The sequence below is a fragment of the Mesoplodon bidens genome (assembly GCF_964165515.1).
Source record: "Mesoplodon bidens genome assembly, chromosome: 3".
Taxonomy (NCBI): Eukaryota; Metazoa; Chordata; class Mammalia; order Artiodactyla; family Ziphiidae; genus Mesoplodon; species Mesoplodon bidens.
The window spans coordinates 57,375,451-57,389,636 of record NC_138178.1 but is presented as its reverse complement, the minus strand read 5'-3'; the positions used below and the strand labels follow the sequence as shown (position 1 = coordinate 57,389,636).

The following is a 14,186-nucleotide window of genomic DNA, read 5'->3' as shown; positions in this document are numbered from 1 at the left end:
CTTTCAGAAGTGGACGGGACGGGGAGCGCGGGGCCAGCGAAGTTCCTACACTGTATTCACAGTTGGGGTTCCGAGGCTGTACCGGGCGGAGAGGCCCCCTCCCCTTTCTTACCCCCTTCGGTCCAGTTAACCCCATGAGGTCCGATGCCCAGGAGTTCAACCGTGGGGCGAGGTGGTATTTACAGTTGGAAACGGAGACGGGGTCCTGGGCGGGGGCGCCCGGGAGGGGCGGGCAAGGCCGAGGCGCCCGGGAGGAGAGCGGGCGGACGGGAGGCTGTATTTACATCGGTCCAGTCCGAATGGCTTGTATCTCGCCTTAGGCCGCCGCGGCCGCGGGTATTTACAAGAGAGCAGCATGGCTTGAGGGCGCGTGGGCGCGGCCGGGCCGGCCCTAGGGCAACAGCGGGGGCTTGAAGGAGCAGTTGCCAGTGCAGTGCCGGGGCGTCAGCATCTTGCAGGAGAAGTGGTGCAGGGCGTCGTGGGCTTCTGGAGAGACAGTCGATTGGGCCATGTTGGGCGCCTCGCCAGGCCTGCGCGGTCCACGGGCTCCCTCGCTCCCCTGTCCGCCCGGGTCTCACCCACCCCCTTCTGGCTCAGGGGTTCTCAAGCGAGAGCATCAGAAGGTGAGAGGGTAGTAGAGAGATCCTGGCTATCCAGAACCACTGCTCTAGTTCAATTGGTCCATTTTACAGAAGAGGAAACTGAGGCACAGTAAGGGAGGTCGATCGGCCCCAAACCAGATTTGGACCCGGTGGCAGATTTCCCAATGCTCAGAGCTCAAGGGGCTCTTTCCCCCTATCCCACCGTTCTAGCATCATTTCTCCATTAAAATCAATTCCCAGATCCCTCTTCTCAGCTACTGATCTATGTAGACCTGGCCTTCCCCTCTCACTAGCACTGCCATTCATTCATTCATTCGTTCATTCATTCATTCACTCATTCGCCTGCACAGCCAGCGCCTGGCACCTCTCCTTCTTTCCCCGGCTCCCGCACCTTTTAATTTCTGCTGGATGGCATAGCGCGCCTTCCTCTCTTGGTCAAGTTCGTTACACAAAGTATCTGGAAGACATAGGAAGTAGCCAGTGAAGAAATGAGACCACCTTAGGGCTCGCTGGGGTCACAGCCCGGGCCTCACCCTCTTCTCAGCGCTCAGCCCCTGGTAGAAACAAGTCCCGGAGACTGAGGGAGGGGGCGTCAAAGCTCCAAACTGCAGCTTGGCAGAGGGAGGAAATGGCCTGGAATGGCGCTTAAAGGCAGACGGATCTAACCAAAATTAAAGCAAACTTAGGCATTACTTCCCAGGTAATTTTACGCCTCGATTTTTAATTTAGAAACCATGGAAATTGCCGCGATAAGAAGTTCAATCACTCCATGTAATGATGCCTGCAAGCCGTTTGCTGGGCTCGCTTGCCATTCTGAGGCTAATCAGAGTATACAAAGGATATTAAATAAAAAAAAATAATTGTTAAATTACCTTCAATTTAAATCCAAATGACTGAGCCAACATTGCGGCTCCTGCCAGACGAGAGGCAGTTACGGCCCGTGCACGCGCTCACCTGACTCCCGTCTTACCTCTGACAATTTGCAGCTGTTGCACCATTTCTTCTCGATAAGCCAATTCCCTCTTCATTTGATCCTGAAAATTATCTGTGCAAATTGATTAAGTGAGAGCTGTTATGCATAGCCCCCTCCCTCGGCCGCGTTTCTCCACTCCCCAGCCGCACCCCACCCCCTCCGTCTTTGGCCTAGTGGGAAACCCCGGAAAAGGAGGGTTCTGTGGCTCCAGCCTCGTGCGGAGCGGCAGCTGCTTGCACTGGGGTCCCGGGCTCAGCCCGGGGCTTGCGGGAGGAAGGCTCTGGTGATGAGGTGGGGCGGGTCTGGATGGGGTACCTTTGAGACTCTGAAATTCTCGCTCCAGCTTCTTGCGGAGCTCCATTTGCTCCAGGAGCAGTTTTTGCAATTCGTCTGTGAAGGGGCGAGAGTGGGACGTAAAGGAAGAGGGTGGTGGGACTCAGGGGGCCCATAAGGTACCCAGGTCCTCCCCTGGCCTGTTCCCCTGAGATGAGAGTAGGGGAGGGTGGGACCAGATGGTAGAGGCCCTCAACACTCAGTTTTTCCATCTGCATCCAAAGGATTTGGGCAAGAAATTGGGGTTAGGGGATTAGGTTGCCCAGGAGAATCAAATTCAGGATAGTAGAATGCATGTTGGACTTCTAGGCCCTGGCCCCAGGCGCCAACCAGCATGGTTTCTGCTTTAAGTTGTCCCTAACTCCCTAAGCTTAGAGGTTGGCCTAGGAAGACACGGTTTACCCCTTCAATTGACAGACTTAATCCCTCCCTTCAATGATACAGACCAGGGAGACTCTGGTCAAAGCCTTGGACCTCTGCCCTGGAAAAATACATATATTCACAACAGTTTGTTTACAATTTCAAGAGGTCCCAAGACCCCAAATTCATGCTAAGAACGCTCATTAAAAGCACCAAGGATTTTGAAGCCTGTAAAGTCTGTAACTAGGAAGAGTGGAAGACCCCCAGTGCTTCTCTCCCTCCCCACACCAATTTCCAAGCCCAACCCTGGGCTGGGTGGGGGCTGGGAGAGGCAATTGGGTGTGGAAAGCCCTGTTGGTGCCCTCAAAAGCAGCTCCAAAGGAGTGGCAGGGGGCTGCCCTGACCACGGAGCTATTGGTATCTGGTCCTCCACATGGGGAGGCTCTCTGAGAAATCCTCCCCTAGCAGGTGCTCAGAAAACACAAAAACGGGAGACAGAGAAGCAAAATGGGTTAGAAGCTCCTTTCTCTGTGCCTCAAGTCACACTCTTCCTTTTGCAGTGGAGCAGCAACCCCAGGACCCCATTCCACAAACAAGGTCCATCCTCACCTTATTTAGGGTGGGGTGGAGTTGGTTATGCATTAACTCCAGGAAAAAAAAGAAACCAAAAAAACCCTCTGAGACATTCCTAAAGTAAATGTGTCCTCAAAATCTTGCTATTCAGATGAGGTTGAGAGACCCAGATTGCCCTGTCTGATTGTCCACATGCATCAAGTTCTGAGGATCATTACTCATTTTTCTTTCTCACTGGGCTATTCAGACAGGCCCAGCCTTGGGAACTCTGGGGTGGCTGGTTCCCTCCCCCTGCTCACTTCACCCTTCCACTTCCCGCCCCCCACCTCGACCTCTGTGCCAGGATAATGTGTCCAGGGAATTATCCCTTTGGCTCAATGAAGACTGATTCCCCAAGAGACTTTTCTTCTCACACTCACTCCTACATGAATAACACCCCTTTACAAGAAGGGCCCATCACCCCCAAGCACAGTGTACCCCCATTTCACAGATTTAACCTCACCTCTGGCCAGGTTCTCGATATCTTTCTCCACTAGTTGAGTTCCCGTGACATCTAGGGTGAGCCCATCTTCACCTGGGATACAAGGGCAAGTAAGAGGGGTTTTGTCCTGGGAGAGGCCTTGGGAGGGGAGGGGTGAGCTTCCTGGGAACTGTGCTAAGTTGGAAACCTATTTCAGACGCTCTGCCTTTAGAGGAGACAGTTACAGGCATCCAGTACTACCCACCTTTCAAGTCATTATTTTAGGGGTACAGGCTTTATTTTAGAGAGTCACCCGCTGGAAGAGAGTGGACCCAGGGAAAACAGGCTATCTTAGGGCAGGAAGTGCCCTTTGACTTGTTTTATGTGGGTGATGGTGTTCCTCATATCCTAGTAAGCCTCCTTCCCTCACGGAAGAGCCCCAAACCCAGCAAGGAGGTAAGCAACTCAGGAAACCTGGCCTGAACCTTGCCCACACTATTTAAATATTTATGTGCCAGCCGCGAGAGAGGACCGGCAGCCCCTTAGGCTTGCCGCTGGAGCAGGTGGAAACCTGGGCGACCTGGGGCCCAGCTCCCGGGTGGGGGTGGAGTGCGAAGGTCCTAGGGCTCACCTCTGTCTGTATTTGCGGGACTTGGCTGGGAGATACTCCTTTGGTCTGGATAGGATTTCCTTGTTTCCAAATCGTCTGCAGTCGAGTGATTGTCTTCCTTATCTGGCTCTTAAAGGCAATAAACCGAGTTTCAAGGAGAGGCAAAGAAACCGTGACCCCGATACGGCCAGAGCTGCCGCGGTCGGGGCGCCCGAGCCCTAATTAAAAGCGTCGTGGCCGCCGCTGGTTCCCGGCTGTGCGCCTGGGCTCGCACCCTCAGGCTTTGGGCCGGGCACACCCTCCCCCGCGCGCGATCTGCTCATCTCCGGCTCCACGCCCCCTTCCCAGCCCGTTGGAAAAGAGCAAAACGAGCAGCCGAGCCCACCAGGGACAAGCGACCTACATCGCGTGCAGATACTGGGGCACTGCGAGCGCGCGTGGCCGCCGGGTCTACCTGCGCCGAGAACGCGGCCCAGGCGGCGAACCCCAGGGTGGCGGCTGCGGGGGAGACATCTTCCCCGGCCTGGCCTGCCCGGATTTCCGAGGCCCTCAGTCCATTCTCTGAGAGCCACTGGGTCCCGCGCGCACGTGCCCCCGCGTTGGGCTGCAGCTACCACGGCACTTCAGGGGTCCCCAAGGGGGTGGCCATGCGTCCCCACCCACTCCCGGATCCGTCCTGACCACAGGGGACCTCTCGGCCAAAACACTTGCTGAATAAATGAGAGGATCTGAAAAGGACGCCAGGCATGGTTTGTAAAAGGTTTAACCCAGTGCCTGAGGTGTACGAGAGCGGTGTCTATGCGGTGGAGAGGGCGGATGTAAGTCGTTGGGAGTCCTCGCTTAGCTGCCTTTTTCTTTCACTGTTTTTCTTTCCCTCTCCCTCTTTCTCTCATTTTCTCTGCCTCTTTCCTCCTCTCGTCTTCCCTCGCAGGCCTCCTCTGGCCCCGGCCCTCTACGCGCGGTCCCCCCATCACACTGGCCAGGGACCTCGGCAGGGGGGCTGGGGGCGTTACCGTGGGCCTCGGGGGTGCAGAGGTAGGAGGCCGCGGGCCCCAGCGCCGCCGCCGCGCTCTTCACGTGCTCTTCCCGCTCGGGCGCGTACACCTGCGGCGGCCGAGAAATGACAGGCGGTTAGGGGGGTCGTTTGGCGGCGGCTCGCAGCAGCCCAGCCCTGCGCCGCGGCCAGGAGGGAACATGAGAGGGTGACGGAGGTGCGCTCGCCCGCTGGACCCGAGCGCCCCGGGCGGCCGTGACGCACGCGCCGCAGCCTTGCGCCCTCGGAGGCCGCATCACCGTTGTGGATTCCTGGTAATTATTAGCGCCCTCGAGAAAATTACCCGAAACACAAAGCGGCTCCCTAGCCAAGGGCAGCTGAAAGCCGCCCCCACCTTCTTCGCCCGTCTCAGCGTCTTCCCTCCCGCCCGCGCCCAGTCCCCGGTATAAACGACGCCTTTCGCATCCGGCTAACGATTCGTGTTTTAATGGACCGAATGGAAATGTACAGGTGTGCGCACCCACTTTCAAGTGCACACCCCCCACCCAAACCCGCGGCTCCGGCAGCCAGAGAGCCCCTCTCCCGCCCCGCACACCTTCTCGACGACAGCTTCCTGCCAACGAACCCTGCGGTTCCTAGGGCAGGAATTCGGAAAACTACGAGTTCGTGTGTTGGAAGATTCCGGGGACCCCGTACTGCGGCTTGGTGGAGAGGCATCCCTCTCCTCTGTTTACCGGCTTGTCTTCCCCGGGGCTCACATCCCCATCCGGGAGGACGTGCTACCGGCCAGGCATCTTGAGCGCTTTTCTCTGCATTTTGGTCCGTTTCCTCCAGACCCATTTTATTTCTACCTTTCTGTCTCTGTGTGACTGCCAGTCTCTGCCTGTCTCCTCCCCACTCCCATCAACAAAAACACAGCACACGCATTTTTCAGGCCTACCCGCCACCCCCCCCCGATCTTCCGAAACCCTCAGTCGGGGGTCCCAGCGAGCCCAGCTCCACAGAGCTCCTGAAGTTGGGCCTAACCAGAGCAGCAGGGGCCTACTGCTGGAACGCCCGCTCAGAACAAAATTCCCGTCCCCCACCCGGCCAGGGCCTGCCCCACATCCCAGAGCTGCCGAGGGGTAAGCAAAGAGGCGCCCCCAGCGGGGCGGGCGCGGGGCTCACCTTGGCCGGCGCGGGCCCCCCGAGCGGTCCGCAAGACTCTCGCAGCTCATAGCCGCCGCTTGGCGGGCTCCTCTCCGGTCTCCGCACCATGTCGTCGGCCTCCAGGTCCCCAAATGCGGACCGACTGGCTGGGGGTAGACCCGGGGGGCGCCGGGGACGAGGGCTGCCGCCGTCGGGAGAGTCTGTGGGGCCATCGGCGCCCGATGAGGTGGTAGACAGGGGCCCTGCCTGCTGGTCGCCATCAGGGCCGTCTCCTGTGCTGGGCGCGCCGGGCGCGCCGGGCTCGGTCTCGTCCGGGGCTCCCTCGTCGTCGGGGAAGCGGTTGGACTCCACGTCCACCTCGGGCTCGTCCGCAGTGTCCACGTCGGGGGAGGCGGAGTGGTAGCTGGAGCTGCCCTCGCTCAGAAAGTCCGGGCTCACGTAGCCGCCGCCGGACCCTGCGCCTGGCCCGGGCCCACGGGCTGGCCCGCCGCCGTACACGTCGCGGGCGCTACCGTAGAGCTTGGCGATGCTCTCGGCGTCCTTGACCACAGGCCGGAAGGCCGACACGTAGGAGCCTTTGCGTGCGGGCGGCGGGGGCAGCGGGGCCAGCGGGGGCGGCAGCGCCTCGTCCGCGCCCTCCTCGTCCAGCGGCCCGCGGGACAGAGCGCTGGGGCAGCGTTCCTCTGCGACCAGGCCGCCCTCCTTGGTCGGCTCGGCACCGTCCAGGGGCTCGGGGCCGCCGCCACCGGCAGCAGCCGCAGCCGCAGCCGCTGCCGCCGCTACAGCCGCCGCCACGGCTTTGGCTTGGCTTTGCGCGGCTGGATAGGGCGGCACTGGGAGGCTGCCTGCCGCCGGCCAGAACATGGGAAACGTCGGGTACACAGTGGCTGCGGCAGCCGCCGCAGCCACGGCCGCTGCGTCCTTGGCTGCTCCGGGGGGCTGGTGACCCCAGAACATTGCGCCGCCGCCCGGGCCTGCCCCCGCCCCGGGGGGCAAGTGGCCGGTTCCTGGGCCGCCCGCGCCTGCGCCAGGGCCCGCGCCCCCGCCGCTCCCGGTGCCTGGGCCGCCCTTGGGTTCGCCCGCGCCTAGCACGGGGTCGTCCTTTTTGGGGCAGAGGCCGAAGGCCGTGGGGAAACCGTAGGGATGAGGGAAAAGCGGCGGGGGCAGCTTCTGCAAGAGGCCAAAGCCCTTGCTGGGCACTGGGATCACCGGGTAGCTGCGTACGCCAGCGCCGCCACCAGGCCCTCCAGGGCCCGCGGGGCCGCCAGCTCCCGCAGCCAGACCAAGTCCCCGCTGCGCGTGAGGAGGAGGCGGCCCGGGAGGCCCGGCGGCCTCTTCTTCGCCACAGCGCAGGCTTTTGTGGGGCGGCGGGCCTGGGGCCATCTCCGCGCCGCACCCCGGGCCGCCCCCGCCGCCACCACCAGCACCACCCTTCCCCTGCCCACCCGACCCGCCATTAGCGCCGCCGCCTCCTTGCAGCGAAAAAGTCCGCTTGCGAGTGCCACCATTGAACATGGCCTTGACGTCCTCCCAAGCGTGGCTCAGTTCGTCTGTGGCCGACTTGTCACTGAGTTTGAGGTGTCGGCGCCACGAGTTAAAGTTGGCTGCGTCGGGCTGCGTGTACTTGGCGTCGGGTGTGCGGTGCGAGTGGAAGATGAACTTGTTAGGCGAGAAGTACATGCTGCAGTAACCGCACTTGATACACTTGGCACGCGAGCTGTTGTAACGCGCGGGGATGAAGCTGCCACGCGAGCCCCAGGCGCACTCGTGCACCACATCGAAGGCGAAGTTCTCGGGCAGCTTGGGTGGCTTGTGCTCGCCCAGGAACGACTTGCAAAGGCGTTCGGCCTCGCGCTTGGTGATCATGCCGCAGCGGCGCGACGAGATGGGCATGGCCCCGGCCCGACGCAGAATCTCCAGCTGCACCGGTGTGCACTGCACGCACGTGATGCCCAGGGCCACGCGGCGGTTATGGATCTCATTGTAGCTGTAGTTCTTGAGGAGGGTGTTGGAGATCTGCGCCAGGCATAGGCGCTCCTGACCGTCGATGACCAGAGACACGATAGGCACCCCGTACAGCGACGTCTCGCCCACCTGGTTGGGCTTGAGTGCGCCGGAGCCCGAGTAGGGCTGCAGCTCCTGCTTGGAGTTGGGCGAGGAGTTGCCCTCGCGCCCCGGCCCCAGCTGAGTGGTGAGAGCCTCCATGCCGCCGCTCCTGCGAAACAGAGAAAGCAGAGAGCCGATGAGCCATTTTCAGCGCCAACGCCGCTTGGGCCCGCCCAGCAGGGCGCGCCGAGTCGGGCGCGCGGGGAAACTTGGCAATGGGGAGTCCAAGCTCATTCGCCCCCTGGACGGGCGCCTTTTGTTATTCAGACGCGTGCTGGCGCTGGAACAAAAGCCCCCGGGGTTTGGAGGAGGAGTATGGGTAATTGAGACCTCAGGAATGCCCCGGTAGCTAGGAACCTGATCCTCTTTTCGGACAGGGGAGGAAGTGGGGCCCAGAGACGGAGAGTGACTTGCCCAAGGCCACACAGCAAAGCCATTGCCGAACCCAGGCTTCCTGGCGCCCAGATCCGTGCGTCTTCGGCCACCCTCGCAGGCTGCCCTACCCGTCCGGGTCCTGAAGCCCTGACGTCGGGGACAGGCCGCCCCTCTGCTCAGTCGCGCATGCACGCGGGCGGGGGCAGCGCAGGGAGGAATAGGGAGGGGGAGGGGCGGTCACTGCCCATTTCCAGACAGCAGGGGGCGGGGCGGGGCGGGGGGTGGGGAGGGAGGTGGCAAGGAGAAGGAGGAGGGCCTAGAGGCCGTGAGGGAGGCGGGGAGAGACAGAGGCGACCGCTGTTCGTGGTGCTGAACTCGACTCTTTCCAAAGCACGCCGTGAGTGCCCAGCCCCAGGGTTGCCCCCACTGCACCCAGCTCCGCGCCAAGCCGGCTCCCCGGGATAACAGCACTGCTTTCCACAAACACGAGCTTTTCCTCTCACGCCCGGAACCTCGCGTTCGTTGAGCAGAAAGATTCCGGCTGGAAATATAAACCGTTTTCTTTCCAACCATCGGTGGGATCAGGGTCAAGTAATTCCTAACCACATTTTCTGCATTTTTAGCTGCGTTCCAGACCAAAGCTGGTTTCCCTCCGGGTCAGCATGTGGGACGGAGAGATTCTCAAGGAAGTTCCTCAGAAGCCACTTCTCTTTTGCTTCTAGGCATCCACTCCCTAAGTCTTCCTTCTTCAGATATGCCTTTCCCACTCAGGCCAAATACAGTCTCTCCAGGTTCTGAGCTTCCTCTTTTGGGGTGTCTTTTTTTCTTTTTTTGAGTATCCTTCATGCCGGGCTGTCCTGACTCATATGGGCTGAGAAGGATCCTGGCCAGTCTCTGAAGCCACCACAGGGCTCCAGGTCAAAAGTTACTGCTGGTCCCGAGCTTTGCTCTCTGGCCGAGGCAGGGAGGCAGCCGCGTCCGCGGACATCAGCAGCGGGAAGGACCCGGGGATTGATGCTTGGGGCCCCCTAGGTGGCTGAGCCCAGCCACGTGTCCTCAGACACCGAAGGCTCCCACCCGGCCCATGGCTGCAGGGGCTCCTGCGGCCCAGGCAGCCCAATCCCGAGGGCCCCTCCCCTAAACTCGGCAGAAAAGGCAAATCCATTTTCAAAGGGGGCAGCTCTAGCAGGACAGGGCATCCGAGCTCAAAAGCTTCATCAAGGAAACTGGGATCTTCTGTCGGTCTGTCTCCCTCCCTCCCTCTCTGTTTGTCTAGGTACCCCGCATCTGTCGGTCTTATCTGTTCCTGAGCTGTCTGTCTCTCCTCGCTAGCTCCTCTTTCTCCCATCTGTCTTCATACCTTCTTCAAGTATCAAGCTATTTATCTGTTATCTGTCTGTTTCATCTTTATCTCCGTGGATCGAATTGAAACTAGTAGACCCTCCTTTTGCGTTGAAGTCCCTTGTAACATTTTAGGAGGCAAAAGCACTGTCCTAACTCCTCGGCTGAGGGGTCAGCAAGAAAAGCCCCGCACCCCCCTTTTAAGGGTTCTCAGGCTAGGGAGGTGGCGAGGGCGCCACGGTTCTGGGAAATGATGATGTCTTCTCGGTTTCCCGAAATCGGCAAGTGTGCCTTGCCCGCATGCAGTGAAGGGAGCGCCCTGACCCGAGCGCGTCCTCCCCAGGCTGACGGTCTGGAGTCCCCCCGGGGTTTTCCCTAATGGGGGAGGGGGCTCCGGACCCCGGTGCCAGGAGAAGGGGGACCCTAGGAAAGGAACCGAATTTCGAAAGCCAGAGTGGAAAGCCCGGGCAAAGGGCTGTGCACAGCGACAAGGAGCAGCGGCCAGGGCGGCTCAGGGAGCCCCCTCGCCTGCTCATGGGGCTTGAGGGGTGAGCTTGGAGAGGGCGACGAGGCGGGAGGCAGGCAGCGCAGAGAGTGAGGCGATGGAGTCTTTAGGTATAATAATAAAAACAACCACCACAAGAACCCAAATCGGAAGAACTAAACGAAAAAAGCTGTAGAGACAGGGCGCGGGTACTCACCGTGCGGCGGCGGCTGGAGCCGGGCGAGCGGTGAACGGAGGAGCGCGGCGGGCGGAGCGGCGGGCGGGAGTCCGGGATCCGCCGGGCTCTCCGGGTGACGGCGCGGCCCCTCCCCGCGCGCGCGCACAGCCGCGCTCCCGGGCTCCCCGCGCTCACACTCGCGGTCCCGCTGGCCCCTCCCGCGCGGCGCCGTCTCTCAACATGCGCGGGGCTCCAGGGTCCCGGGCGGGGAGACTTGTGCCCTGTGCCTTTGCTCCTGATGCCCCGGACGAGCCCGGAGTGGAGGCCGAAGCCTGGAGCGCATGGCGCGGCGGCTGGCAAGGCGCGGTGACAGCCCGAGTGGCGAGGCCAGCGCGGGGCGGGCGCGCCTGACATCTGCGAGCCGGGGCGCCACACCCACCGCCCGCTCAGTCACTCGCGCCCTCCCGGGGTCCGCTAGTCCGCGGGCCACGCGCCGCGCCCTCCGCCTCCCCACAGCCCCCGGGCCTGGGCGCCCCAGGTAAGCGGCCACACACCTGCTCCCTGCGCCCGGCACCTGCGGCCCAAGCTCATTAAGGGGACCAGGAGGGAGGTAGGGCCCGGGGCCACGAAGTTTGCCCCCAAGAACAAAGTGAGAAGGCCTCAGCGCCCCCGGCTTAGGGGCCAGGACCGAGACCAAGGCCAGGTAATGGGGCTACAGAAGATTCAGAAGGAAAGGGAGAGGGGATGGGTACTGCACTTTCGGGCCAAGGCAGTGGCCTTGGGAAGCCAGTAGTGTGGGGAGCCGGAGAAGAGATCAGGGTGTGGGGTACCAGGGGATGGCAGCTGGAAAGGGGCAGAACCAACTCCCCCACGGCTTCAGACTTGGATGCGAGGTGTCAGGACAGCTCCAGCCTGGGGAGGGGCGACCTCCTGCCTCCTTCACTGAGCTGTGGACTCGGGAACTGGGTTTGGAGGTCCTAGGCCTTGACTCTCCCCCCACCAACACCAACCATCCCAGGGCTGGAGCCAAGTCATCACTGAGAGATACCTGGGGTCAACTACTAGATGACCACTAGACTACTCCCTAGCTCTCCTGTGAAACCAGTTTCCCCGTGATGGGGTTCTAGCCCCTGGTGCTGCAGACGCTCCCTGGCATCTTCTCTCTTCCCAGAGCTCCATTTCTCTCCACCCCTCTCTTTTCTCTGACGGCTTCTGTCTTCACCATCCTTTCCCCCACTATCCCAGTGGGTCTCATCTTCTCGCTCTCTCTCAATCTCCGTCTTTCCTTATTTGAGTTATCAGTCGCACTCCCTCCCTCTGTGCCCGCACCCGTACGCCCCCTCGCCCCCACCCCTCCGTGGCATTAAGTGTCCTTAATGGACACGTTAATTAAACTATAATTAATCATACTGTCCGGCCCAAGTTTGAACAATTACCCTAATCAAACAGAAGTTAATAATGGCAGGCATGGCCCGGGGCGCGGCGGGCCGCCAGGGCAGGGGGAGCACCGGCCGTGGCGGCTACCGACGCGGGCAGCAGCGACGAGAGCTGCCCGTCCTTGGAACCCGGGCGGCGCCATAAATCTTCCGCGGCCAGCGGCGCCGGGTCGCCCTCGCCCCCGCCCCCTCGTTTTCCCTCTCGCTCTGGGTTACAGGCCCTCTCCCCTCCGGCACTCCGGCTCCTCCAGGGTTCGTCTCGCCCTTCTCCTCCACTTCTCTGTTTCTCTCTTCTCTGCGGGGTCGCAGGGACCCTGAGACACGCCTCTGGGGGTGGGAGCGGATCGTCCAGGCCTACCCTCGGAGAGAGGGGGCGGCCAGGCCCTAGGACTCGTTTGCCACCCCCTTCTCCCCTTGGCTAACGCGTTTTCCGAGGCCACGAAACTACCCTCCCCCACAAGCTTGAGGGCTTAGTCTCTGCTGCCCGGTCTCTTCTAGAGGGGTTCTTGCTCTTTCACCTTCCAGAGTTCCCGTCTCTCTCTCTTGGATTTCCTTGTCTTTCTTTCTCTCCTCCCAGAGCCTGCTCAGCCCCTTTTCTCTCTCTGACTCTTGCCCCTCCACTGGCGCGTCTTTCCCAGGCTCTGCCTCTGTCCCGTTCTAACTCTGCCGATCTCTACCTCCCTCCCGCCCCACTTCCCTCCAAGGAAGACAGGAACCTATTTTCCGTCCCGGTCCGAGAGCCGCCCCCAGCCTACACCTGCTCATCCCCCCTCCCTCGGCCGGCCTCCCCACCCCATAATTACAATCTCGTTCGGTAATTATTCTTAGCCTCCTAATGATTTTTTAAAAGGCATCTCAGAATTCGGCGTGGTGGTGACAACGGTCTCGGAGCCAGGACGCCCCCGGGGTGGTGGGGCTTGGGAGTGGGAAAAAGATGGGGAGGATTCCCCTGAGCAGGGCCTGCCTACCCTGCCTCTATTGTACTGCGAGGGCCAGCAACGCCTCTGGAGCCGGCCTCTAGAGAACTCCCGGCAGCCGGGCCGCGGGGCCCCGGGGACTTCTCAGACAAAAGTTCTCTTTGCGGGTTGCAACGCCAGGGGGGTGCAGGTTCACCCCTGCGTCTCCGTTCAGAACCAAACTGCGGACAGCTCCCTGCACCCGGTCCGGCTTCGCAGACCCAGCCTGCTCTCTCACCCGGCTCTGCACTGGAGAAAGACTTAAAGGAGCTTGGAGAGAGGCTGAGGAGGCGGCACCGCTCACTTGAGGGGTAGTGATCTCCGGGGAGCGAGTCTTGGGGTCGGAGCTGGGCTCTGCTCTGGACCAGCGGCCAACTGGTTAGTATCACCACAAAGAACATTTTACAGTTTGCAGAGAGCCCTTTCTCACAACAGCCCTGGAAATAGGTAGAGATCATTTATTCCCATTTTACAGGCAGGAAACCGAGGGTCAGGCAGTGGAAGCCAACTCACCCAGGTTCCTCGGTCAATAAGGGGTGCAGGCTGATCTACCAGACCCCAAATGTCGTGCGTTGCACGCTGCCTGGAGGGCCTCGTTTAGTGAAGGAAGACAAGCGCTGCACAGCTCACGAGGAGCTTTTAAGATCGCCCTCAGAACACTCCGTGAGGAGGAAACAGGCCTAGCAAAGCCAGGTCACTTGCTCAGATGCAGGCAGCCAATGCGGGGCAGCGCTGGACTTGAACTCAGGCTCAGACAGGGGAGGGTGGCACCCCTCTTGCTCAGACAGGGCTCTGAGTCGTGCGGCCCTGTCCAGAGCCTGGGGAACCCGCGGGAGTCGGTGCCCTTGGCCTTCCTGACCCCCATTGGCGCTGAATCTTTTATCCACTGCCGTGTGCACCAGGGTCGAAGGGCCAGACTGTGGATCAGGGACGCGCCTGGCGTGCAACCGACCAGCTCTGGGTCCGTGCTGCCTCTGAGCCCCCGGTGTCGCATGCACACAGCCGGGCATCCCACGCCCATTCCCGCTCCCGCTTGGGCTGGGGCTGGGCGGCCGCGCCTCCTCCTCAAGCACATATCTTTTACCAGTTGAATTAACGGCAGTTTTCGTCAGTTAATTAGGTTTAATTTACATAATTAGTACAGTATAAAGAGGATTGGGGATAATCATGGGGTACGTAGCGCTTACTGTGTAAACACGTATTCTGAATTAAAAATCAGATGTAATTAAGGCGCGCAGGCCCTGTTTAGGCAGGGT

The 14,186-nt window shown here is 60.9% G+C and overlaps 1 protein-coding gene across 2 annotated transcripts; it reads right to left on the bottom strand.

The window, feature by feature from the left end:
- Window positions 1-391: 391 nt before the first annotated feature.
- Window positions 392-8,597, bottom strand: SKOR1 (SKI family transcriptional corepressor 1; the record flags this gene model as incomplete). 2 transcript variants are annotated; one of them, XM_081227859.1, is made up of 9 exons in its annotated part: window positions 392-486; window positions 994-1,059; window positions 1,573-1,647; window positions 1,891-1,965; window positions 3,344-3,415; window positions 3,933-4,040; window positions 4,925-5,015; window positions 6,073-8,269; window positions 8,491-8,597. In XM_081227859.1, the coding sequence occupies 9 exons, from the start codon at window positions 8,595-8,597 to the stop codon at window positions 392-394; spliced, it is 2,886 nt and encodes a 961-aa protein (XP_081083985.1). The 2 variants fall into 2 exon arrangements, with proteins under 2 accessions (XP_081083985.1, XP_081083986.1); XM_081227860.1 differs by lacking the exon at window positions 8,491-8,597 and having other exon boundaries at window positions 392-483; window positions 6,073-8,262.
- Between the last annotated feature and the right edge of the window lie 5,589 nt (window positions 8,598-14,186).